The sequence below is a fragment of the Eurosta solidaginis genome, chromosome 1, assembly GCF_040869045.1.
Source record: "Eurosta solidaginis isolate ZX-2024a chromosome 1, ASM4086904v1, whole genome shotgun sequence".
Taxonomy (NCBI): Eukaryota; Metazoa; Arthropoda; class Insecta; order Diptera; family Tephritidae; genus Eurosta; species Eurosta solidaginis.
Window position 1 is genome coordinate 295,440,111 of NC_090319.1, and position 24,981 is coordinate 295,465,091.

At 35.8% G+C, this 24,981-nt stretch overlaps 1 protein-coding gene across 15 annotated transcripts in view; it reads right to left on the reverse strand.

Moving 5' to 3' along the window:
• Window positions 1–24,981, reverse strand: part of KrT95D (phosphofurin acidic cluster sorting protein KrT95D) — a 298,169-nt gene that overhangs the window by 41,184 nt on the left and 232,004 nt on the right. For 14 of the 15 annotated variants that reach the window (XM_067761111.1, XM_067761110.1, XM_067761115.1 and 11 more), the window contains one exon: window positions 17,484–17,740. In XM_067761111.1, the coding sequence (XP_067617212.1) occupies window positions 17,484–17,740 (257 nt within the window). Of the gene's footprint in view, window positions 1–17,483; window positions 17,741–18,261; window positions 18,538–24,981 lie in introns of those variants that run through there. The other variant, XM_067761119.1, reaches the window with a different exon arrangement.

A 24,981-nucleotide genomic window follows, 5' to 3' on the forward strand; every position in this document is an offset into this window, starting at 1 on the left:
GCAACATAATTTATATAACGCTCTATTAAACAGAGAAAGTTTGTTACTTAGCAACGTCACAGTGCTTAGCGCTATTTATTTAGATCCTCTTTTAAATTTAGTACTATCCGAACTGCAAAAATCAACAGCTAAGGCAAATTTAAAAGTTACTGCCAAACAAATTTTCATTCTCAAGCAGGTAATGCTTACAGGATGCAAAATTTTAATATAGATTATTATACTCAGTTGTGCTTTCTCCCTGTTTTGCCGAGACGCATAACTGAGTGTATTATGTTGAGTTTCACTATACTGCGATTTCTTTATTTAAAATAAATCGTGTTTCTTCTCTAGAGCAATCAAACTTCCACATACAACAATAGAGAGCAATTAACCAGAACCACTCTGTTGACCAGGAGCTCATTAACGCTCACCAAAGCTCGAAACTCAGTACCTTTTTGAGTGAGATGGCTCAAAATATAGTAGCTGTAATTCCTCATCATGAAGTTTCCGAACTTACTAATATATTTGCTGAAATTGACAATTTTGAAGGCATTTTTACTTATTGTCAAAGTATTCGCTTTACATCTCCTGAACTGTTTGAATTAGCCTTGGCCTTTCTTGGTATCCCTGCTACGCAAGTATCAGTAGAAAGATCATTTTCTTCTTTGAATTTCATTTTGGATGAAAGGTGGTACAACTTAAGCGATGAAATGCTTGAAAAGCTATTACTTGTAAAGCTTAACTCATAAGCTCTTGTTCACTTTATTATGTTCAAAAATAAAATTTTTGTGTTGCTGAAAGACAAAAAAAAGTTTAAAAATCACCTTTTTTTGTTGATTTAGGGTTTTTTGTTTTACATTTTATAGTTTTTTTCATTGAAATACAAAAAAAATAATATTTGTTAACAATTATTTTCAATCTTTGGTTTTCACTGAGAAGCTTTTCATGGCAGAAATAAACTCGGAGGACGACCCAGCTTAGGAAAATTTTCTTCTAATTGAAAAAACTTGTTTCTAAAATTTTGATGTTCCTTTTCCCGGGGCGTGAACCTAGGATCTTCGGTGTGGTAAGCGGAGCACGCTACCGCCACACCACGACGGGCGCAATAAAAAAAGGAAGTTATACCACTCTTAAAAAGCCCTAAATGTATGCAGTGAATGTGAACATTTATAGTTCTTGCTTCCCTTGTAAAATAATGAACTTGTTGGTTAGAGCGTTTGTAAATTAATAGCGTTTTCTTTTCTGAAATAAATTGTTGCCTAAGTAAATGGTAAAGCGTTAATAGAGTTACCCCTACCCCAGAAAATTGTCAACATTTATAGTGCATACAAAGAACATAAATGGCTACCCCGTGTATTAGCTGATTTTCACAAACGTGCTGTCAATGATAATAAAAATTCATTTGCAATTATTTCCTTCATTTCAATTTTCTTCGCCAAAAATTTGTGAAATTACGAAAATAAATTGTCACGATCAGCTGATTTAGCACAGTTGCACTGCCACTCCGCCATTTTATGCAGGGTAAAATGGTAACGCTTTTGCGTTGCGAGCAGACAACAATTTTCACAAAAGAACGAAATACCCCGTAAAGGCGTTACCTGCTTTTTAGAATAGAACAAAATATATTTACAACCCTTGCGCGGCGTACAAAAAGCGTAACACTTCTGCCAGAAAAGAAAACGCTATAAGGTAACTTACTATTTATAAATACACCCACTCAGTAAACTTACATTAACATACATGTATACACGTGTTCAAATTTGAACCAAAAGGTATGTGCGTCAGCAATGACTGTACACGCAAAGTCCCTTACTCCAAGTCCCTAGTGTGATGTGCTAAATATAGCATAATTTCGTTTTGAGCTTGTGGAAAAAAAATTTAAATGGAATCACGCAACAGAAATGTGAGTCGGTTAAATATTAACCATCAAAACTTAATTAACATATCAACGTGACAAAGAATAACCCAAAGAGAACTGTAGTTAAAACACAATCACTGCCAAGTGCAGTTAAGTGAAAATAATAGTTTTGAAGGGTTGACATAATAAATAACACTATTACGTAGTATACTTAAGGATTAGCTAAAAATAGTCATATGTATGTATGCATGAATGTTCCTAGATACAGTGTCGGAAAAAACATTACAACTTATGCAAAGACCAATTTTGTCTGATAGTTTCTCACATATCAAATATGGCTTGAAAATATTGTTTATCCTCCTCGGTGAAAAGCATTGAAACCAATTTTTCAAACTTGACACAGCAATTACCTAAATTTTCGACATTTTAATTAAGGACTTGCGTAAAAATACACACTTATGGCAAATATTTGTAGTTGCGTTAGGTAGATGCTCACAAATGTTGTACATAGCAAACGCAAATTGTACAATTTCTAAAATAATTTACATACTCAAAATAGTGTGCCAGAAAACAGGCGGTACCTTGGAAACACCCACATTTATATGAATAGCCTTACGTCAGTACGGAAATAAAACGTAATTGAATGCATTAAATATTTATGAATATCGCTTTGCATATAAATCCAAAAATATAACAAACATATGAATGTTACATATATGCATAAATGTTTTCAGTTTAATGACCGACATATATTTGATTGATAAATACGATACGATGACTTGCGACCTCCACTAGGTAATGATGTAGGTAGGTAAAGTATATACAGCAGCGAACACGACAATTGCAGTGGCCACTTTTACCAAATTTCATCAATTAAGTTCTTTTTTTTTTTTTATTTGCGATACTTAATGAAAAAACCAGTGATGGGAAGTTCTAGGCTACTCTGTAGTATTTTTGCTATTGCTCCGCACATAGGTAGATTTTAGACATTTAGGCGGCCACAATAGAATTTCTGAAAGTTGCCACAATTACAAAAAAAAAGCACTCCACAACTTGCGAATAGACAGGGGAACCATAATTCTACCCCTTCCTATCCATCGCATACCTGGCTTTGGCTAACAAGTAATCGGAATTTAGCTATTTCTGAAACGTGTGTTATGTTTCTTTTTTAACCTATGGAAATCGCATGTTTTAACGTGTATATTTTAAGTTCTAAGACAACTGAATTGAGTAATTGTGATGGATTCTGATATTTCAGGTAAATACTAACATTATTAATGGTGTTTGTGATTTTTAAAGGTTATAAATTGATAAAGGACCTATTTTATTTAGGATGTTAAAAAAATATTTTATTTTTTTATATTTTTGGTGTTGGAAACCAGTTTTGTTATGTTTCCCAGTCCGTCCAAGTGAAAATTAGTTTTGATCATGGTACTTGGCACAATTAGCTTGCCAACTGCATTAAATTTAGCTGCAGATATTTGCAGATAGAGGGTTAGATAGAGGGTTTGATACACCCTTGTTGCTGTACAACAAGAAAAATAGCCTCACTGCGCAGGAATTTTTTAGTGTTACACAGTGTAATATCTATTTTTTTAGTATAACCGATTAATTACACAAATTATTATAATTTTTCATTTATTAAACAGTTTTAAGAAGATATAGGCAATAAAATATTTTTGGCCGCCTAAAAATTGAAAATCTAACTATGTGCTCCGGTTCTGAACATGAACCGAGCATAGAGCAGAGCCGTAGCATAAACAAGTGATAGATAGTATTTCTTGGGCTCTGCTATGATCAACGACGAGGTTTGGAGCGGAACAAAGAGCAGAGTAAAACTACGAACGATAATCTACATACTTATGTATGTGTAGTGGAGGGTTAGCAAAACAAAAAAACAGTTCCCAATAGTTCTTTAAGAATAAAACTATTACTTTTACAAATGACTAGCGTACCCGGCAGACGTTGTCATGTCCTGTTTTTGATAAGTGACTTCCCTTCCCTCTATCACTCTCTATATCGTCAATTAGACTTACTTTACTACTTTTCCTTCCATTTTTCCTTCTTATTCTTGTTTTTGCTTTATTGCCTTTATCTTCACTTCCTCCTCATTCTAATTCTCCCCTCAATCCCATTCTAATTCCACTTTTACTCCCTCTTCTACACTTTATTTCTCCCATCTAAATTACTTCATATACGGAATCTATATACCAAATATTGGATACCCCTTCAAAAATTTACAGGCACTGAGATTAAAATTTTTGTTTCATTCACACTCGGCCTATGCCTATTTCACCAAGTTACCTCAAATTTGGAATCTTTATACCAGCGGGTATCCACTTCGAATAATTACGGAGATATCGCGAGTTTACACTTTTGTTAAATTCTCACTCCTACGGCCACTTCCACGGCCTCTACCTTTCCCACCTAAATTACTCCCTACATAGGATCTTATAATGAATCTAAATATCTACAAAATATTTCTTACCCCCTTCAAATAATTACGAAGATATAGCGAATTTAAATATTTGTTTCACTCGCACTCTCATTCGCCCTACCACTCGCGCTTATACTGCAAGTCTTCTACTTCTTCCAACTGAATAACCACACATATAAAATGTACGTAACAAGTATGGTATACTCCATTAAGATAATTACATAGATATAGCGAATTTAAATTTTTATTTCACTTCTATTCGGATTGTCATTCTCAGTGTCACATCCACCCTCACTCCTTCTACCTATCCCACCTAAATAACCTCATGTAGGAAAAATATATATCAGAACAAATATAACGAGCTTAAAATTTTTTTTTATTCGCACTCATTCTTACCTTCACTTTCACTCTTGCTCCTACTTTGAATTTCATTTCTACTCCCTCCCCCTATACCACCTAATTTTTTTGATATTTTTAATTTCTATACCAAATATTGTATAACTGCTACAAATAATACGGGGATCCAGCGAATTTAAATATTTGCTAATAGAGGCTGACACCGTTCACTTTTTCAAAATTTTATATAGTCAAAAAATTATCGGGTGACGACGTTCCTCAAGTTCTTCATGGAGCTAGAGCTTGGGGCTCGGGATGGCATAGAAGGTTCAATATGGTCATATTAAATTGTCAAGATCGTTAACACTCCCCAAAACCTTTGTCGTTACAACAACTACCACTTCAGTTACTCTTTATATGGGTAGTTATTACATAATTTTAATAGTACATCGGTGTTATTGGGAAACCTATTTGTATTATCAAACGTTTGATCTTATCTGTTAATGACAGGGGCTGAAACTGTTATTCCTTTTATAATATAATTCCTTGCAAAACTATTAATTTTGGACTTTTAATATATTTGGATCAAGATAAAAATTATTTTCGGATTTTTATTATATGAGTCCGATAGAACTAGTTAAACTCGGACTTTTAAAAATATAAGTCCGGAAATAAAAGTTAAATTTTTTTAATTCGGATAAGCCGTTTCTTTGTTATCAAGCCGAACTTTAATTTTGGCCTTAAATAAAAGTCCGGATTTAACTTTTATTTCCGGATTTCTATTTTTAAAAATTCGAGTTTAAAAATACAGATTTTACTTTTATATGTGGACTTTTATGGAAAAAGTTCGAAAAATAAAAACGATGCATGATTCGACATGATATTGCTATAACGATACCTAGGAACTCAAACATTTTCACCTAGGACAATTTTTTGACCTGGACTTTTTCGACTCCGAAAAAAAAATAATTATTATTTTCCGTCCCTGGTTAATGATCTTAATTTGGACTTGGCACTTTTGGTCTTATTTTCCTCTTTTTCTTTTGAAATTTCACCAATTTCCTTATCTGAATTTTGACGAGGTTCATATTGCTAAATGGTAAGCTAACAAATAAACAAAATAAATTATGAATATATTGAATAAACCATTAAACCGTTTCGGAAAGTGGTTCTGTTAATGGTTCAGTTATTGAACAGAAAAAAAGCGGTTCCTGTTTTGAATAGTGAATCAGACCTGCCTGCTTACTATTGCATAGCCAAAGAAAGTGTATAAATGAAGATACAATAAACCAATTTATTGTACAATTAAAAATTCTACTTATAAACTAATATCATCCCACAATTAAATATGAATCAACAAAAACTCTGACTGTCTTTATTATGTGTATGTATGTCATTGTGCTGATGTGATCATAGTAATTACTTCAACCCACAAAATATTGATGAGCCATGAAAAATAAGCCTTAATAAAACGTAGATGACATTCTTTTGTTTTATGGAAGAAGGTGGAATGTGGGTGGATAGGAAAACAATCGGCAATTAGAATAATTTCAACGATCAGTGGCGTGGTTAGGGGTGTGTTCGGGCTGCCAAATAACAGCAGTATTGCAAAAGTGCTACTTAATTGATGGAATGTTGCTGATACTCAAGCTGATTATGTGCTGCAATAGCGCAGTGAAAGTGAGTTTCAACAGATTTTCAACATTTCATTCAACGAACGCGCGACGTTGCCACAGCTGCTAAAATTTTTCCGAAGAACGTGATGCTCTGTCATAGAAAGTAAAACTGCTACATCAACTGCAGCTCAAACACCCTAGCTCTTCATGAAAAAAAAAACATGAAAAGATACAAAGTCTTTTGTTCAGCCGAGAGTATAGTGATTTGCAACTTATCCTAATGAATTTGTGAATATGTACTTAATACCACATTACACGGGAGACAAAAACGTTTTATTATTTGCATGGAAAACTCATTTCGCAAAGCCTATAAAGCATAGGTAAGGACCCCCAGCAGCTAAGGAAGCTTAGAACATATCCGTGGTAGGTATGCCTGTCGTAAGAGGGGACTAAAATACCAAATGGAACTTGGGTGGGGAGGGAGGGGTGGCCTGAAGGTTTAATGTGGCCATATAAATCGTTCCCGAGATGATCGGGCTAGCACCTTAATGGAGCTGTGTTACCGGAGCGTACCGGATCTGCATCCGGCAAAGGACCATCACATAGATAACACTCCCCAAAGCCTTCGGGGAGTAACCTTATCGCTACAACAACAACAACATAAGGCTAGGCTGAGAGGCTGTGCGTGGGAACTTCCCCAACTCTTTAAGAAATGTTTGTTCATTGTGAATGCTCTCAGTGAGTGGCTGGTGGCTGCAGATTCGTCCAACCAGATTTCTTTCTAGTTGTCCTCAACGAACCACTTGCTTTCTCCGTTGAACTTAAGTAGGAGTGAAATATCCATCATGCAAACATTTGACAGATTGTAGAAAATCCGTGCGCCCAGAAATCTAAGTTGTCTTATTTCCAGTACTGCAGAGAAGTTGATGAATCGACTGATCTTTCTCCTCATCTTGACAAACTTCTGCAGGGGGAGCTTGTTGGTAAGCGCCACACTCAAACGTATGGACGAAGCGATACTTTTTTAACTCCTCCTCAGGACCTTCATACTACCCAATCGTCTTTCGGCATGTGCACTGGTCGATGCTGACGTAGAGGATTCATCCAAACCTTTGCCATGCCTTTCTGCTTTAGCAGCGCGGATTGCCTCAAAACTTGCTACCATATATCAGTACTTCCAAGATCCTTGTCTCTCGCAGTGAGAGTGGCAGGACTTTCTTCAGGAAAAAGCAGTCGTACACTTGTAACCGTTGGGGCAAAATCAGTTCCTCTGAATGGTCGGCGCCTTTTGAGTTCGGCGTAAGCTCCCGCACCACATCAAGAAACCTGTCATAGCCGAGGCCGTTTACCATAGGTAGGTGTAGTTTGACCTACATAATTACAGTAAAACTTTAGAGAAAATTATCAGCACTGCAACCAATTGAAATTCGGGAGAAAGTCTCTCTATAAACGAGAGTGGTTTAAAACTCAAGCGCACCAGCATGCGGCGCTAAGCAATCGGATGATGCCATAATTCATGTGGTATGTGATCAGGTCCTCTTGGTCTCCTAAAAATATCAAATCAGACGGTGGTCTGCGATTGATCTCTTTTGTCTACATTGGGGTATAACTAATTCTCTATAGTACCTTTTGGGCACAGTTGGTATTAGTCAGTCTGATATTTGCGTAGCCATTTTTAAGAAACGAAAAAAATAAATTAAAACAAGTAAGGAAGGTTAAGTTCGGGTGTAACCGAACATTACATACTCAGTTGAGAGCTATGGTGACAACATAAGGGAAAATAACCATGTAGGAAAATGAACCGAGAGAAACCCTGGAATGTGTTTGTATGACATGCGTATCAAATGAAAGGCATTAAAGAGTATTTTATGAGGGAGTGGGCCATAGTTCTATAGGTGGACGCCATTTAGGGATATAGCCATAAAGGTGGATCAGGGTTGACTCTAGAATGCGTTTGTACGATATGGGTATCAAATGAAAGATGTTAATGAGTATTTTAAAAGAGAGTAATCCTTAGTTCCATAGGTGGACGCCGTTTCGAGATATCGCCATAACGGTGGACCAGGGGTGACCCTAGAATTTATTTGTACAATATGGGCATCAAACGAATGGTGCTAATGAGTATTTTAAAAGGGAGTGGGCCTTAGTTCTATAGGTGGATGCCGTTTCGAAATATCGCCATAAAAGTGGACCAGGGGTGACTCTAGAATGTGTTTGTACGATATGGGTATCAAATTAAAGGTATTAATGAGGGTTTTAAAAGGGAGTGGTGGTAGTTGTATAGGTGGTCGCCTTTTCGAGATATCGCCATAAAGGTGGACCAGGGGTGACTCTAGAATGCGTTTGTACGATATGGGTATCAAATGAAAGGTGTTAATGAGTATTTTAAAAGGGAGTAATCCTTAGTTCCATAGGTGGACGCCGTTTCGAGATATCGCCATAAAGGTGGACCAGGGGTGACCCTAGAATTTGTTTGTACAATATGGGTATCAAAAGAAAGGTGTTAATGCGTATTTTAAAAGGGAGTAGTCCTTAGTTCCATAGGTGGACGCCGTTTCGAGATATCGCCATAAAGATGGAGCAGGGGTGACCCTATAATTTGTTTGTACAATATGGGCATCAAACGAAAGGTGTTAATGAGTATTTTAAAAGGGTGTAATCCTTAGTTCCATAGGTGGACGCCGTTTCGAGATATCGCCATAAAGGTGGACCAGGGGTGACCCTAGAATTTGTTTGTACAATATGGGTATCAAAAGAAAGGTGTTAATGAGTATTTTAAAAGAGAGTAATCCTTAGTTCCATAGGTGGACGCCGTTTCGAGATATCGCCATAAAGGTGGAGCAGGGGTGACCCTAGAATTTGTTTGTACAATATGGGCATCAAACGAAAGGTGTTAATGAGTATTTTAAAAGGGTGTAATCCTTAGTTCCATAGGTGGACGCCGTTTCGAGATATCGCCATAAAGGTGGACCAGGGGTGACCCTAGAATTTGTTTGTAAAATATGGGCATCAAACGAAAGGTGTTAATGAGTATTTTAAAAGGGAGTGGGCCTTAGTTCCATAGGTGGACGCCGTTTCGAAATATCGCCACAAAGGTGGACCAGGGGTGACTCTAGAATGTGTTTGTACGATATGGGTATCAAATTAAAGGTATTAATGAGGGTTTTAAAAGGGAGTGGTCGTTGTTGTATAGGTGGTTGCATTTTCGAGATATCGCCATAAAGGTGGACCAGGTGTGACTCTAGAATGCGTTTGTACGATATGGGTATCAAAAGAAAGGTGTTAATGAGTTTTTTAAAAGGGAGTAATCCTTAGTGCCATAGGTGGACGCCGTTTCGAGATATCGCCATAAAGGTGGGCCAGGGGTGACTCTAGAATTCGTTTGTCCGATATGGGTATCAAATTAAAGGTGTTAATGAGGGTTTTAAAAGGGAGTGGGCCTTAGTTCTATAGGTGGACGCCTTTTCGAGGTATCGCAATAAAGGTGGACCAGGGGTGACTCTAGACTTTGTTTGTGCGATATGGGTATCAAATGAAAGGTGTTAATGAGGGTTTAAAAAGGGAGTGGGCCTTCGTTCTATAGGTGGACGCCTTTTCGAAATATCGCCACAAAGGTGGACCAGGGGTGACTCTGGGATGTGTTTGTACGATATGGGTATCAAATTAAAGGTATTAATGAGAGTTTTAAAAGGGAGTGGTGGTAGTTGTATATGTGAAGGCGTTTTCCAGATATCGACCAAAATGTGGACCAGGGTGACCCAGAACATTATCTGTTGGATACCGCTAATTTATTTATATATGTAATACCTGCCAAGATTTTAAGGGTTTTTTATTTCGCCCTGCAGAACTTTTTCATTTTCTTCTACTTAATATGGTAGGTGTCACAACCATTTTATAAAGTTTTTTCTAAAATTATATTTCGCGTCAATAAAACAATCCAATTACCTTACCATGTTTCATCCCTTTTTGCGTATTTGGTATAGAATTATGGCATTTTTTTCATTTTTCGTAATTTTCGATATCGAAAAAGTGGGGGTGGTCATAGTCGGATTTCGTTCATTTTTCATACCAAGATAAAGTGAGTTCAAGTAAGCACGTGAACTAAGTTCATTAAAGATATGTCGATTTTTGCTCAAGTTATCGTGTTAACGGCCATGCGGAAGGACAGACGGACGACTGTGTATAAAAACTGGGCGTGGCATCAACCGATTTCGCCCATTTTCACAGAAAACAGTTAACGTCATAAAATCTATGCCCCTACCAAATTTCAAAAGGATTGGTTAATTTTTGTTCGACTTATGGCGTTAAAATTATCCTAGACAAATTAAATGAAAAAGGGCGGAGCCACGCCCATTTTGAAATTTTCTTTTATTTTTGTATTTTGTTGCACCACATCATTACTGGAGTTGAATGTTGACATAATTTACTTATATACTGTAAAGATATTAAATTTGTTGTTAAAATTTTACTTTAAAAAAATTTTTGTTTTAAAAGTGGGCGTGGTCCTTCTCCGATTTTGCTAATTTTTATTAAGCGTACATATAGTAATAGGAGTAACGTTCCTGCCAAATTTCATCATGATATCTTCAACGACTGCCAAATTACAGCTTGCAAAAGTTTTAAATTACCTTCTTTTAAAAGTGGGCGGTACCACGCCCATTGTCCAAAATTTTACTAATTTTCTATTCTGCGTCATAAGTTCAACTCATCTACCAAATTTCATCGCTTTATCTGTCTTTGGTAATGAATTATTGCACTTTTTCTGTTTTTCGAAATTTTCGATATCGAAAAAGTGGGCGTGGTTATAGTCCGATATCGTTCATTTTAAATAGCGATCTGAGATGAGTGCTCAGGAGCCTACATACCAAATTTCATCAAGATACCTTAAAATTTACTCAAGTTATCGTGTTAACGGACGGACGGACGGACATGGCTCAATCAAATTTTTTTTCGATCCTGATTATTTTGATATATGGAAGTCTATATCTATCTCGATTCCTTTATATATGTACAACCAACCGTTATCCAATCAAACTTAATATACTCTGTGAGCTCTGCTCAACTGAGTATAAAAACTAAAGGAAATTGAAACGAATGATTTAAGAAAAATGCGAAGCCCTATACCGAACCTAAAATACTAGGACCATATGTTCCATTATAGTAGCATTGGTCTTGTTACCAATAGTTGAAAAAATTTAAACCATTGTATTAGAGTTTACAAAAATGATAAAATGCGTAAGAATTCGCGTATGGGTAGAAAGATAGTACACATAGGCGAATAATGAAAGCATGTCCGACAATAGCCGTAGGAGTACGAGGGGGGTCAGTGCGTTTTTTTTTTTTTATACCCAGCTGTACTGTATAACTTTGATTGGATAAAGGTTGATACAGGTATAAAGGAATCGAGATAGATATAGACTTCCATATATCAAAATCATCAGTATTAAAAAAAATTTGATTGGGCCATGTCCGTCTGTCCGTTAACACGATAACTTGAGTAAATATTGAGATATCTTCACCAAATTTGGTACATGGGCTTATCTGAACCCATAATACATTTATTGAAAATGAGCGAAATCGGATGATAACCATGCCCACTTTTTATATAAATAACATTTTGGAAAACACAAAAAACCTGATTATTTAGTAAATAATACACCTAGAATGTTAAAATTTTACATGTGGACTGATATTGCAACTGTAGATAAAAATTTTTAATTTTTTAAAATGGTCGTGGCACCGCCCACTTGTGATAAAATCAATTTTACAAATATTATTAATCATAAATCAAAAATCGTTAAACCTATCGTAACAAAATTCGGCAGAGAAGTTGCCTTTACTATAAGGAATGCTTTGAAGAAAAATTAACGAAATAGGTTAAGGACCACACCCATTTTTATATAAAAGATTAAAAGGGTCGTGGACGAATAAAATAAGCTATATTTTAGCGAAAAAGAGCTTTGTATCAAAGAATTTTACTTTATAAATTGAATTATAATATTAAATTGGAAAACACTAAAATTTTTCAAAATGGGTGTGGCACCGCCCCTTTTTTGTCTAAGCAAAAATAATAAGTTAAATCTTATCGAAAAATAGTTTGGTACCAATCGTATTATAACAAGAAATGGAAAAAATTTCAAATCTTGAAAAATAAGCATGGCACTGCCCCTTTCTTACAATGAATTTCTCAACGTTTCTGGAGCCATAACTCGACGAAAAGTTTGGTGTTTAACAGGAATTATTTTCAGTAAAAATGGACTAAATCTGTTAAATCTCCTTCTTTTATATAAAAGATTTTGTAAAAGTGCGTAGATGCAGGTAATAAGCTATTTCTAGTAAAAGTTGGAAAATTTCGTTAATAACCCTGCCCTTTTTTGTAATAACGCTTTTTAGTGCAATGGCACTTGTGTGTTTATGTTTAAAAAATAAATAAATGTAAGGCGCGATAACCTCCGAAGAGATCTAAGGCCGAGCTTCTCTTCCAATTTGCGTCGTGCTCCTCTTGATTTTCCCTACAAATTGGCCGGAGGGGACCTACATGTTTTATGCCGACTCCGAACGGCATCTGCAAGGCAGATGAGTTTTCACTGAGAGCTTTTCATGGCAGAAATACACCCGGAGCGCTTGCCAAACACTGCCGAGGGGCGACCCCGCTTAGAAAAATTTTCTTCTAATTGAAAAACCTTATTTCTAAAATTTTGATGTTGCTTTGCCCGGGAGTTGAACCCAGGGCATACGGTGTGATAGGCGGAGCACGCTACCATCACACCACGGTTTATGTTTATTGTTCTGTTATATCATTATTTTAAAATAAACAGTAGGGAAATCCCCATATCTGAAGGAAAACTGCATTATTACCCGCTCAAGGTCATTGGTGTTAGCCTCTCTATCCTTTTTGCTTCTTTAAAATGAAAATTTGTTCAGAGTAGAACCATATGTATATGTATTTTTGCGCAGCCTTGTAACACTATTAAGCACACAAAACAAACAACAACAGCATTCAAGTGTACAGCTGGATATGTAATGTTCGGTTTCACCCGAACTTAGACTTCCTTAGTTGTTGTTTTTGGAGTTGATAACATAAACGTCTAAAGACTTACAAAGCTACGACAATAATTAAGATTATAGATCATAATGAAATTATGCAGCATTTATGAAAAACATGATAACGTTATTATTCTAATTTTTAAAGTTCGTCTTCGAATGAAGATAAGAAAGCCAAAACATCTTCCTTAGCATCCAAATTTAGCACCGGTGTTTCAAAGCCGTAATGCCGAGAGATTGTAGTATCCTTAGCAGTAGCAACATAAATAAATAGATAAAGGAAAGCACTTGATTTTGATGGGCATCTCAACAACTGGCATTGACCCTATCACGCCACATGCGCCGAAACTACGTACTATGTTATTTGCACGTATTTAGACTATCTCATTAATTCTGAAAATTTGTTAATGTTTTCCTTATAAGCGAATATTTGTGTGAACATTTTTGTTGTTTATAATTTATGCAGTATTTATTATATGTTTGCTTTTGGTTTGAGTTAGGTAAATAAATGTATAGGGTCTTCCCAATTTTTATTTATTTTTTTTTGCTTTCTTCAACTTATATTTATCTAAAAATTCTTTGTTAACATTCTACAACTTGAATACATAAACAGCAAATGTTTTTGACTTGTACCACTATTTACATACATCTGGCAAAGGCGATATATTGAAAATCGCCAAAATTATGGTATCTGCAAACTTTTTTTAGAAAAGATTCAAGTTACAATTACTTGATTAAAATAAGTGTATTGCTAAAAGCGGATTAAGTAGTTTCGAAACTTAATCCCAATAATTATCTTCTTATACGGTTTTGCAAAGTAGTAAACAAAAATAATTAAAAAAATGTATTAAATAAACGTACTTTAAAAATTATTTCTTATAAATCGGATTAGTTCTGATTGCCTATATGAAAGCTAGTCGAAATTATTGATTCATTGAGAAGAAAAGGAAATGCAACTATACCAGCTAAGTAAATTATTAAACTCACAATGCATGTTCATTGTTAGTGTGATTTCAGATCAACTCAACTTAAATGCTTAAATGTTTTTGAGAAGACCTTAGAAAGATTGATACGGATTAATTAAAACCTTTATAAAAAAAAAAACAAAAAAAAAATAACAGTTGAGACGAACTAAGTTATAAGTTAAACAATCATATCTATTTTCAACCTTTTTGTCGAACAAGATTCAAATCAAAAATCAGAATTTTCTCAAATTTAAAGCATTTCAATTAAAACAAACAACATAGAAGGGGAATTCAGGATTTTGTGCAAGTGGTCTAGCATCATTGCCTTTGCAAGCTAGTGTAGTATATTTACACAATACACCAGCAAAATATACGGCTTTGTATTTGCTATGTCATTTCAATTACGCAACATCAAAAACTTTAGTATATTTTCTCAGCATTGAATAGTTAATCAGTAACTGTTAATACAAAACAAATTGTGCAAAGAAAAAAATTAAATTTACAAAAGTTGTTCACGACCCTGCAACGTTTCCAATACCAAATGCACAAAACTCTGAAATGTCTTAAAGTTTTAAAAAGTATAAATTCAAATGCAAGGGCCATTGCTGTTAAATATCATATCTTTGACTAGAGTCCCTTTTACAATAACATTTTCCGAGAAGTTTACTTTAAGTACGCGTATTGAGCCTTGAGAACTTAATTGAAATTTGTGAGTAAGAAATAGCTTGCAACGGGGTAGGTTTTATTCCGGACAAAAATTCCGACCAAATATGAATATTATTATATAAAAAAATTGTTCAATTTCCACCTTTAGGCAATGAAAATTTGTTTGGGTTCTGTTTTCTCAGGATTTATAATTGTCGAGATTTTGCTTTGTCTTTTTTTCTGTGCTATTTTTTCTGTGTTTCATTTTTCATTCTTTGCTGAGGACCTACAGCTTTTTTTTATTTAGCCACCCTCAATGAAGTTTTTGAGAAAAATTATACTGAATCTATGTAACTCTCTGAAAATTTTGCAAATAGAATTTTAATATTAATATGCTTAGTTATAAATAGTTACATACACTTCTTGTGCAATTTTCTAAAGGATTTACAAATAGGGACACGATATGGAATGCAAAAAATTGATACGGCACCCTCATAAAGTATCGCTCCGCAAGTATCGGGTACGCGATAGTATCAAATCAAAAATACTCGATACTCGAAGTACCGATACTTAATTGAGAAGACTTATATGACGTTTAGAATTGCACCTTGATTTGAGATCTCAATGCATATTAGGATGTGTAGCATAAGGGCCATATATGCCCTTAGTTAAACGCAGCAGGTCTCATAAATTGCGTTTAACGAGGGTAGAAATGGATTCGCTGAGCTAATCATGTGAAAACATTTCCCCAGCTCGAAAGAATATTAAAAGCAAATAAGCGGCTTTCAATGACCAAGATAACGACATGTCAATTCTCAAAATTGGTATCAAATAACCAATTTACAATAAGAGAACTATTTCGGCTGTATTTCGAAGGATAAAAAAAAATAAAAATTCCGAAACCCACGTATTATACGAATATCACACAGAAACCTTGGCCCGAATCGTAACATACGATCACGCATCGGCAACCATACGAAAGAAAATTACGTGATACGTCAAGCGTATAAACAAAATGGGATTATAACATACGATAGCAAACGGAACGTAATTTCTTTTCAATTCACAATAAATTCTACGATCCACATTAGGTTGGATTGTATTTTTAGCTCACAATAGATTTTGAACTGTCAAATTGGTTGCCAAAATATAAAAAATAAAGTAAATAACTGCGATGCATCAAATTTTATTGTTTTGTTTGAGCTCCAGTAATAGGGAAGATGATGAAAAGATAGTCCAAAGGTGGTTAAAAGAGTGCAGTAACCTTTTGAACTTATCGAACAAACCGCAAGCATATCATTAATGTGTTATTCCTTTGTAACAAAAAATTATTGCAGTTTCTTGAAGAGATTGCGCTTAGATTAAGAAGCGTTGAGTTACTTTCTGGAGAAGTTAAATTTGAAGCAAGCCGATACGAAAGCGGGTTTCTTGCCATGAATTCCGCCAATATTTCCTTTTGGCTTGGATTAAGCTTGTTTAATTTCGACCTTTGTTAATAATAAGAGTCATCTAAGGGTCATCTTTTTTAACAATTTTCTTACATTTTCATTGAAATTCGTGTGTATACGATCGCCAGTTTGTGTTCGAATGAAAGTGGAACGGAACGTGTACGTTCGGCCACTCGTCACGTTGTTGCGATCCAAAATTACGATCGAAGTAGTACGTTCACGTATGTCATAATCCAAAAATTATATTTTTACGTGACGAGTTATACGATCACGGATGTTACGATTTGGCCCCTGATGAAATCGGAATTTTGTTTAATGAAATATTTAATTTTTGCTTCATTAACGAACATCCGTCAGCAGCCCCAAACTAATTTTACGCTTTTAACAAAAAAGTAGTTAAAATACCGTTTCTTCCTTAACATTAAAGACAATCAAAAAAAGATGCTTGTGCCCAGTTTTTAAAAACACGTGTCGCTCCGCGAGAGAAGATCTCTGACTGCGCTAGCCTTTGCATAGTCGCCGTCTACGGCACAATTACTGTCGATTTTCGCTGTTCATAACTCAAAAGGTATAAAGATATCGGTCTCCCGCTTTTACCAAAATTCAGAACGAACTTTGTACCAAATCGTCAAAAGAAAAAAATGGTATTTTTCGAATTTGGGCTTTTTTATGGGTGTCACATATTAACTTGTGCTGCAAATGCTGCAAAAATTAAATTTTGAGTTTTTAGTGTCTTCTGTTTTTTGTAAATTATTGAAAATAAAATCCAAAACACGAAGCGACTAGATTTTTGACTCCCTTAGGCATTCAATAAAGCAAAAATGAGATAGTTACATATGTATATATGTATTTGTATTATGTATGGAAGATTAAGTTCAATATGGGTTTTAATGTAGAAAACTTGACTAATTGTTTCATTAACCCTCGGTGTGGAATTGGTATTATTTATAACGATTTTATGTATGTATATATATTCCAAATTGAAATTAAGCTTTGTTAAATATGATTATGGGAATACTTGTAAAAAAATTCCCTGGGTTATAGTTATGAAAATCACTTTTTATAAAAAAAATCCAAGATCCCTTGACATAACTGTATACACTTATGCTAGAAATATACAAACGCAAATAAACAAAAAAAATTCTAAGTACTCACCCGACTTATTTTCGCTCGTGATGAACTTTTGTCCTTCATTTCAAATTCACTATCACTATCAACTGGATTTGTACCGAGGGCTACATCTTCCACCTCGGAACGTTGTAATTTTCGATATTTGCGCATATCATGTTTATTTGGATTATAATCACGTTTTGCATCATAACCGGTTATACCAAGTTCGGTAGCTTCATCATTAAATTCACCAGAACTAAATTCACCTTCTTCATCTTCATCGGAATATTCGGCAACGCGATCTATACGATAATTATGATTATGTATATGTGAATTAGTTGTTGAAGTACTTTGTTGATTTGAATTTTCATTTTGATTATGATTATGATGAAAATTATTATTTAAATTATTTTTAAGATTGTGTGTTAAACTCATAAGTTTTCGTAACGTTCTTCTTTTGTTTGTAGTGAAATTTGAGGTGGAGGTGGAGGTGCTGGCGGTTGAATCCTGAACAACATTGTCTGTATTGCTGTTATTATCATTGTTGCTTTGAATGTGTGTATTCGGCATTTTGAGGTGAAATAAATTCTAACGTAAATATAAACTCTTGAGATTCATAAGCGATTCTTCACGCACTAATAGCTCACTTAGATACACGTGTACTTAGTGCGTTGGGAGTTGATCAACTTGTTTACACGCCTAATAACCACTATGTGTACGCTTTGCTCATTTGAGGTAGTTTTGCACTGATGTGTTTTTTTCTTTTCTTATTTTGTGTGTTATCAAAATACACTCGTCTTTATCGAATTTAAAAAATACTAACTGATATTAGCTTATCTATTTATGTAGCTTTGTGCCTATTCAGAATAATAACACATTTTAATTGCGCATATAAAATTTGTATCTTTCAAAAAAATATATTCACAACTGCCTTAAAAGCTGCAATTTTTTTGTTAATTTATTTTTTTCTTCAACAATCAAAACCAACGCGCGCGATCACAAGTCTCTTTAAGCACTGCGCGTTTTGGGAGAATAAATATTCAAGCAAGCGAGCACGTCTTTATTTCGCGTGCTTTGTTGTTTGTTATGAACGATTTTGTTGGCATACGAACTGAGCTTATGCCGTAACAACGTGATATCTCTTGTGTTGTTGAATTTAAACTGTTCGTTCTTGCTAGCCAAGAAATTAAAACGTTGGCGCTGTCGTCAGCCCACTGGCATTGCTGTTGCTGCTGCTGTTGTTGCTTCTGCGAGACATCAGTTAGTCATCAGTCAACACGAATGAACATAGGGCTAATTCTAACAATTAGCCATTACAGGTAGCCAGTATTATAAGCTGATGAGTGAGTAATCGGTCGCAATGCATTGATTGTGATCAATAAGGGTGACCAGAAGCCAGACAAACTGAGTGTTGTCATATATCTGATATTTCCCTGAAATAATACCCGTTCTATAGACTAAAATACTATTTTATGACATACGAGCCGGACCCGTTCACATATTGCGCAACTAATATAAGCCTCTTATCAAATATCAACAGAAATCAGCTGTTCTGTCAATCAATTAAAACTTACAGGCGCTGCCATCTGGCGTATGGTAGCAACTGCCGGTAATGCAGTGCAAATGTTCACAGTAGTGCCATAGTACAAATAGATTTCTTTGTGTGCTCACAAAAACTTATTTTTAACAAATTATTTTAATAGAATCTAGCTAAACAAAAGCACTACGACCAAAATTGCCCAAAGTTCGCTAATAGCCCAAATCTCTATCTTTACAACCAAGCTTTATTTATAGATCTGCATTCCAAATAAGAGCGAAAAACGGGCCCGTACATAAAACAGCAATTAGAAATAATATATATGATTTCTCTTAAAGTGACGTATTGTTTTCGCAATAGGTGTTGTAAAGTTTTAAAGTTTTGTGAGCAAATAAATTTTAATACTAGCAAAAACAGCACTAGCTGCTGTGGCTATCGGCCCGTCCCAAGGAGTGAATGTGATCAATAGTGTTTTGTCTGATCACTAAACCATTTTCTATAAAAAGAGCGCTATCCTCTTGGCAAGCACTAGACGTTTTCTAAAACCCAGCTTTATTGTGGAGTTGCATGCATGAAGGGCACTTGTTTTAAAATTACATTTTGAGATAATTGTATTCAAACTTTTAAAATCTCCATAAACAATAAAATGGTTTCACTTTCAATTTGCGTCGTGCTCCTTTTAAATTTCCGAACGACAGCTGCAAGGAAGCTAAAATTTCACTGATTCGCTTCGCATGGTAGAAATACACTCGGAAGTTTTGCCAATACACAACCGAGCGGTGCCCCGCTTAGAAAAACTTTTCTAATAATTTTTATACTCAGCGTGCTTTGCACACAGAATATATTAACTTTGATTGGATAACGGTTGGTTGTACAGGTATAAAGGAATCGAGATAGATATAGACTTCCATATATCAAAATCATCAGTATCGAAAAAAAAAAATTGATTGAACCATGTCCGTCCGTTCGTCCGTCCGTCTGTCCGTTGACACGATAACTTGAGTAAATATTGATATATCTTCACCAAATTTGGACCCAGAATAGATTGGTATTGAAAATGAGCGAAATCGGATGATAACCACACCCACTTTTTATATATATAACATTTTGGAAACACACAAAAAACCTGATTATTTAGTAAATAATACACTTAGAATGTTGAAATTTTACATGTAAACTGATATTGAAACTCTAGATAAAAATTTTGAATTTTTTAAAATGGGCGTACCACCGCCCACTTGTGATAAAATCAATTTTACAAATATTATTATTCATAAACAAAAATTGTTAAAGCTATCGTAACAAAATTCGGCAGAGAGGTTGCCTTTACCATAAGGAATGCTTTGAGGAAAAATTAACGAAATCGGTTAATTTATATAAAAGATTTTTAAAAGGGGCGTGGACGAATAAAATAAGCCATATCTTTTCACAAAAGAGCTTTATATCAATGGTATTTCATTTCCCAAGTAGATTTATAACAATAAATAGGAAAAACTTCAAATTTTAAAAAATGGGCGTGGCACCGCCCCTTTTATGACTAAGCAATTTTCTATGTTTCGGGAGCCATAACTCGAAGAAAAATTAACGGATCGTAATAAAATTGGGTACAAAAATTTTCCCTATAGCAGCAAATATTTCTAGAAAAAATGGACAAGATCGGTTAAAGACCACGCCCACTTTTATATAAAAGGTTTTTAAAAGGGTCGTAGACGAAAATAATAAGCTATAACTTAGCAAAAATAGGTCTGTATCAATGATATTTCACTTATCAAGTTTTATTGTAAGAGGAAATGGGGAGACATTTTTTTTTAAACGGGCCGTGCCACGTGTTATGTTGAAAAGTAATTTATCTGAAATGAAGCGTACAATTGAAGCTAACGCTGAGTATATAATGTTCGGTTACACCCGAACTTAGACACCTTTACTTGTTTTATATTGGTTTGCCGGGACTTGAACTCAGATCATTCGGTCTGGTAGGCGGAGCACGATATCAGCACAAATGTCTATTTGTTTGAAAGGATTTATGGCGGTAGTTGCTTGAAATGTATGATTTCTGGTAGTGCTATGTCTAGGTTAAATAAAAACATATTTTTTTCTTAGACATGAAACAGGCATTCGAAAAATTAGTACAGGGACTGGTCTATGTGAAAAATCATAATAAGAAGGAGGAAGAGTGTGAGGCTTAGGGTGAAGGTGAGGATGAGGATGGGGATGAAGGTGAAGGAGAGGGTGAGTACTAGGGTAAGAGTAAGGATGAGGGTGGAGGTGAAGTTGAGGATGCGGGTGAGAGCGAGGTTGAGGATAAGGGTGTAAGTGGCAATGAGGATGAGTGCGAGAGTAATGGAAGAAGGAAAGGAATAGGAGGAAAGCTAGAGGAAGAGATATTCAGGTTGGTGTTGTTGTTGTTGTAGCAATGTTTCGCCCCACCTAATAGCTGCGACCCGATCACAAATTGTCATCAATATCCTCTAACGGGAGTCCAAGGAAACTTGCTGTTTCGACAGGGGTGGACCATAATGAAAAGGGGGTTAGAGGCGTTGGTTCCACATTACAATTAAAGAGATGGTTGGTGTCATGTGGGGACACATTGCAAGTGGGGCATACATTTTGTATGTCGGGGTTGATTCTGGATATGTAAGAGTTTAACCTGTTACAGTATCCAGAACGAAGCTGAGCGAGAGTGACTCGCGTTTCCCTGGGGAGTATGCGTTCCTCTTCCGCAAGTTTTGGGTACTGTTCCCTGAGTACTGGATTCACTGGGCAATTCCCGACATAAAGGTCCGAGGCCTGTTTGTGGAGTTCACCAAGGACCTGCTTGATAGTAGTTTTTAGGCTTGGCGACCATATAGGGGACGCGTAGCACGCAAACGGCTGGCCAATTGCTTTGTATGTGGTAATGAGCGTTTCTTTGTCTTTTTCTCCAAGTACTGCCAGCAAGGTATTTGAGGATTTTATTACGGCTCTGGATTTTCGGAACAATTGCGGCTGCGTGCTCACCAAAATGTAGATCCTGATCAAACGTCACACCCAAGATTTTGGGGTGTAGGACAGTCGGTAGCGTAGTGCCATCGACGTGGATGTTCAAAATGGTCGACATTTGGGACGTCAAAGTTGTAAATAAGGTCGCGGATGATTTAGTCGGTGATAATGCCAGGTTTCGCGAGGCGAAAAAACTGGAGAGATCAGGGAGGTAGCCGTTTATTCTGTTGCAAAGCTCATCGATCTGTGGGCCCGGGCCTGTGGCCATTATTGTGCAGTCATCGGCGTAAGGAACGATAGTAACTCGTTCCGGTGGCGAAGGTAGTTTTGATATGTAAAAATTAAACAAAAGTGGGGATAGGATACCACCCTGTGGCACCCCTATAGTGATAGATAGTGAGGTGAGCAAACCAAGAAAAAGAGAGGCAGAAGGAGAAACGAAGCGGAAATGGAGAGAAGAGAAATTTAAAACTTGAAATATAGTGAAGAAAAATCGAGTCCGGGTACTATTATTTTTTCTCGAGAATTCGTTAGGCGCACAGAAGTTCTTCCATTTGGAACTTCGTGGTGTCTTTATTTAGCCCTGGATCTGCATAGACGGTTAGCTCTGTTATACGTGTTTAGACTCCTCCACTTACTTACTTAACTAATCGGAGCTCAACGTTTAAACGGTTATGAACACAGCTTATTGTCTGTGCTGAGGCCAATTGGTAACACCGAGATAGTTTAAAACGTTTCCAGAACTTTTTTCTTTTTTCGTCTAGCTTTCCTTGCTTTTTGTTTGTTTCTTGCTTTTAGACGCGTAGGCGGGCTTTTTATACATTCCGCCCGTCTATCGCCACGTGGTCGATTTACCTTCGTTTATTTTGATCGGGGGACAGCCATTTAGTTTGACGTATATTTTTATGCTTGAACCTGGTGCTGGATAAGACCATATTTCGAGCATTGGCGAAGTCGATCAGCCTCGGTATATTAGTGGAGATTTCATTGTGGAGGCTGAAATTTCCGATCGTGGAACCAAAAACACAAATGCCCCCTCTGTCGTTTAAGTCGCCGAGCAAAATCTTAATATCGATACCAGAACAATTGCCCTAACTTGTAGGTTTTTTTAGTACACCTCATTTGTATGTATGTAATAGTACATGTCTATAATTGATGTATTATGTTCTTATCACGATATGTTCAACGGCGGTTAAAACAATTGAGCACTTGTTTACAGCTCAATGATAGGCAGCGACGTGACAGTATAATTTGTTACGACATGAACCCTAAATTCAATGGGTTTATAGATACTCTGCAACAGCATTGGATTTTTATTTACTTCATAAGTACTTAGCAAGTTTTACATTACATTATTTTGTTTCGAAAACATGTTGCAGAAGCTCGTATTGATCTTAGGATACTATATGTGACCCGGTCTATTAAAAGGTGGCTTACGGCTCAGAAAAAGCAGCTGTTGACAGCTGTTTCTCGCAACAAAAACAGCTGTTAACAGCTGTTTCTCCCAATTTCTTTTTTGAGTCATAAGCCGCCTTTTCATAGACCGGGTCACATATATTTTCAGAAGGACATTTAAAGGAAATATGCAGACCATCGACAATCCTCCGCATAACCTTCGGGATGTAGTTTGGATGAAGGAAACTCTGAAAGAGTTTTCGAAAAAAAAAATTGTCAAAAATCTGTGCCAATGTTAAGGGACCTTTAACTTGTACTTTATTGGAAAGACATTGATTGGGCTACAGAACTGCATGCTCAAAATATTCAAATAAATCTAAATAAAAAGTTCGATATCTTCGAAAAATTTTTCCTATTTTTTCGAAAATGCTTTTGAGATTGCCTTGCATTAGAACTTACGATTTCTTCTCGAACACAAGCGAGAATTTTGAGACCTGAGTAATCGAGAACTCGGCTTCTCGCGAGCTTCTCGACATTCAATTTAGTCGCTGTATTGACAGTATTTACACACTTTTCTTCATTATAAAGCCTTTGCAATCATACTTCACTCAAAACGTCTATATATTTCTTCAATACGTGTCACTGAGCTCCTTCTAAACGACTGGACGATGAAGTTGATAAAATTTTGTGCATGTGTTCAAGGGTACTTGAGGATGATTTAGAGCCGTTATTTTGTCCGTTTTATTATTGAGAAACTTTTCTTTCCTGGAAGAACCGACCTCTTCCAAAAAATCTAATTTATGGTGCGATTTCTTGGATATTTGGTACAGGGCTGCTCTTTATCAACTTTAATATTTGAGAATCAAATTTGCACACGGTGTGCAATTTGATCCAGCTTGAAAGATAGGATAGCGTTCATGTAAAGTTTTTTCCGACAAGTGAAAGATAGGATAGCGTTCAGGTGAAGTTTTTTTCCGGCAAGTGGACCAGGGACCGATCTGTTCGAACAAATTCTATTCACGGTTCGATTTACCTGAAGAGAAGATCAAGAAGAACTCGTCGGACAGAGAGAGACCAGTCGAGGCTCGTGAGAAAATTTTCTCGAACAATCTCTAGAATTCGTAAGCTCTACTTTGCATAGTGTCAGTTAAAAAATTCATAGACGTTTTCTTTTGAAGTTTCCAAAATATAACAAGTAAGGAAGTCTAAGTTCGGGTGAAACCAAACATTACATACACTTAAAATGCTATTGTTGTTTGTTTTGTGTCTTCTTCATAGTGTTATAAGGCTGCGCAATAATACATACACATATGGTTCTGAACTAATTTTTTTCGAGTTATGGCTCCCGAAACATAGAAAATTGCTTAGTCATAAAGGGGGCGGTGCCACGCCCATTTTAAAAATTTGAAGTTTTTCCTATTTATTGTTATAAATCCACTTGGGAAATGAAATACCATTGATACAAAGCCCTTTTTTGCAAAGATATAGCTTATTTTATTCGTCCACGACCCTTTTAAAAATGCTTTATATAAAAGTGGGCGTGGTCCTCAACCGATTTCGTTAATTTTTCTTCAAAGCATTCCTTATAGTAAGGCAACCTCTCTGCCGAATTTCGTTACGATAGGTTTAACG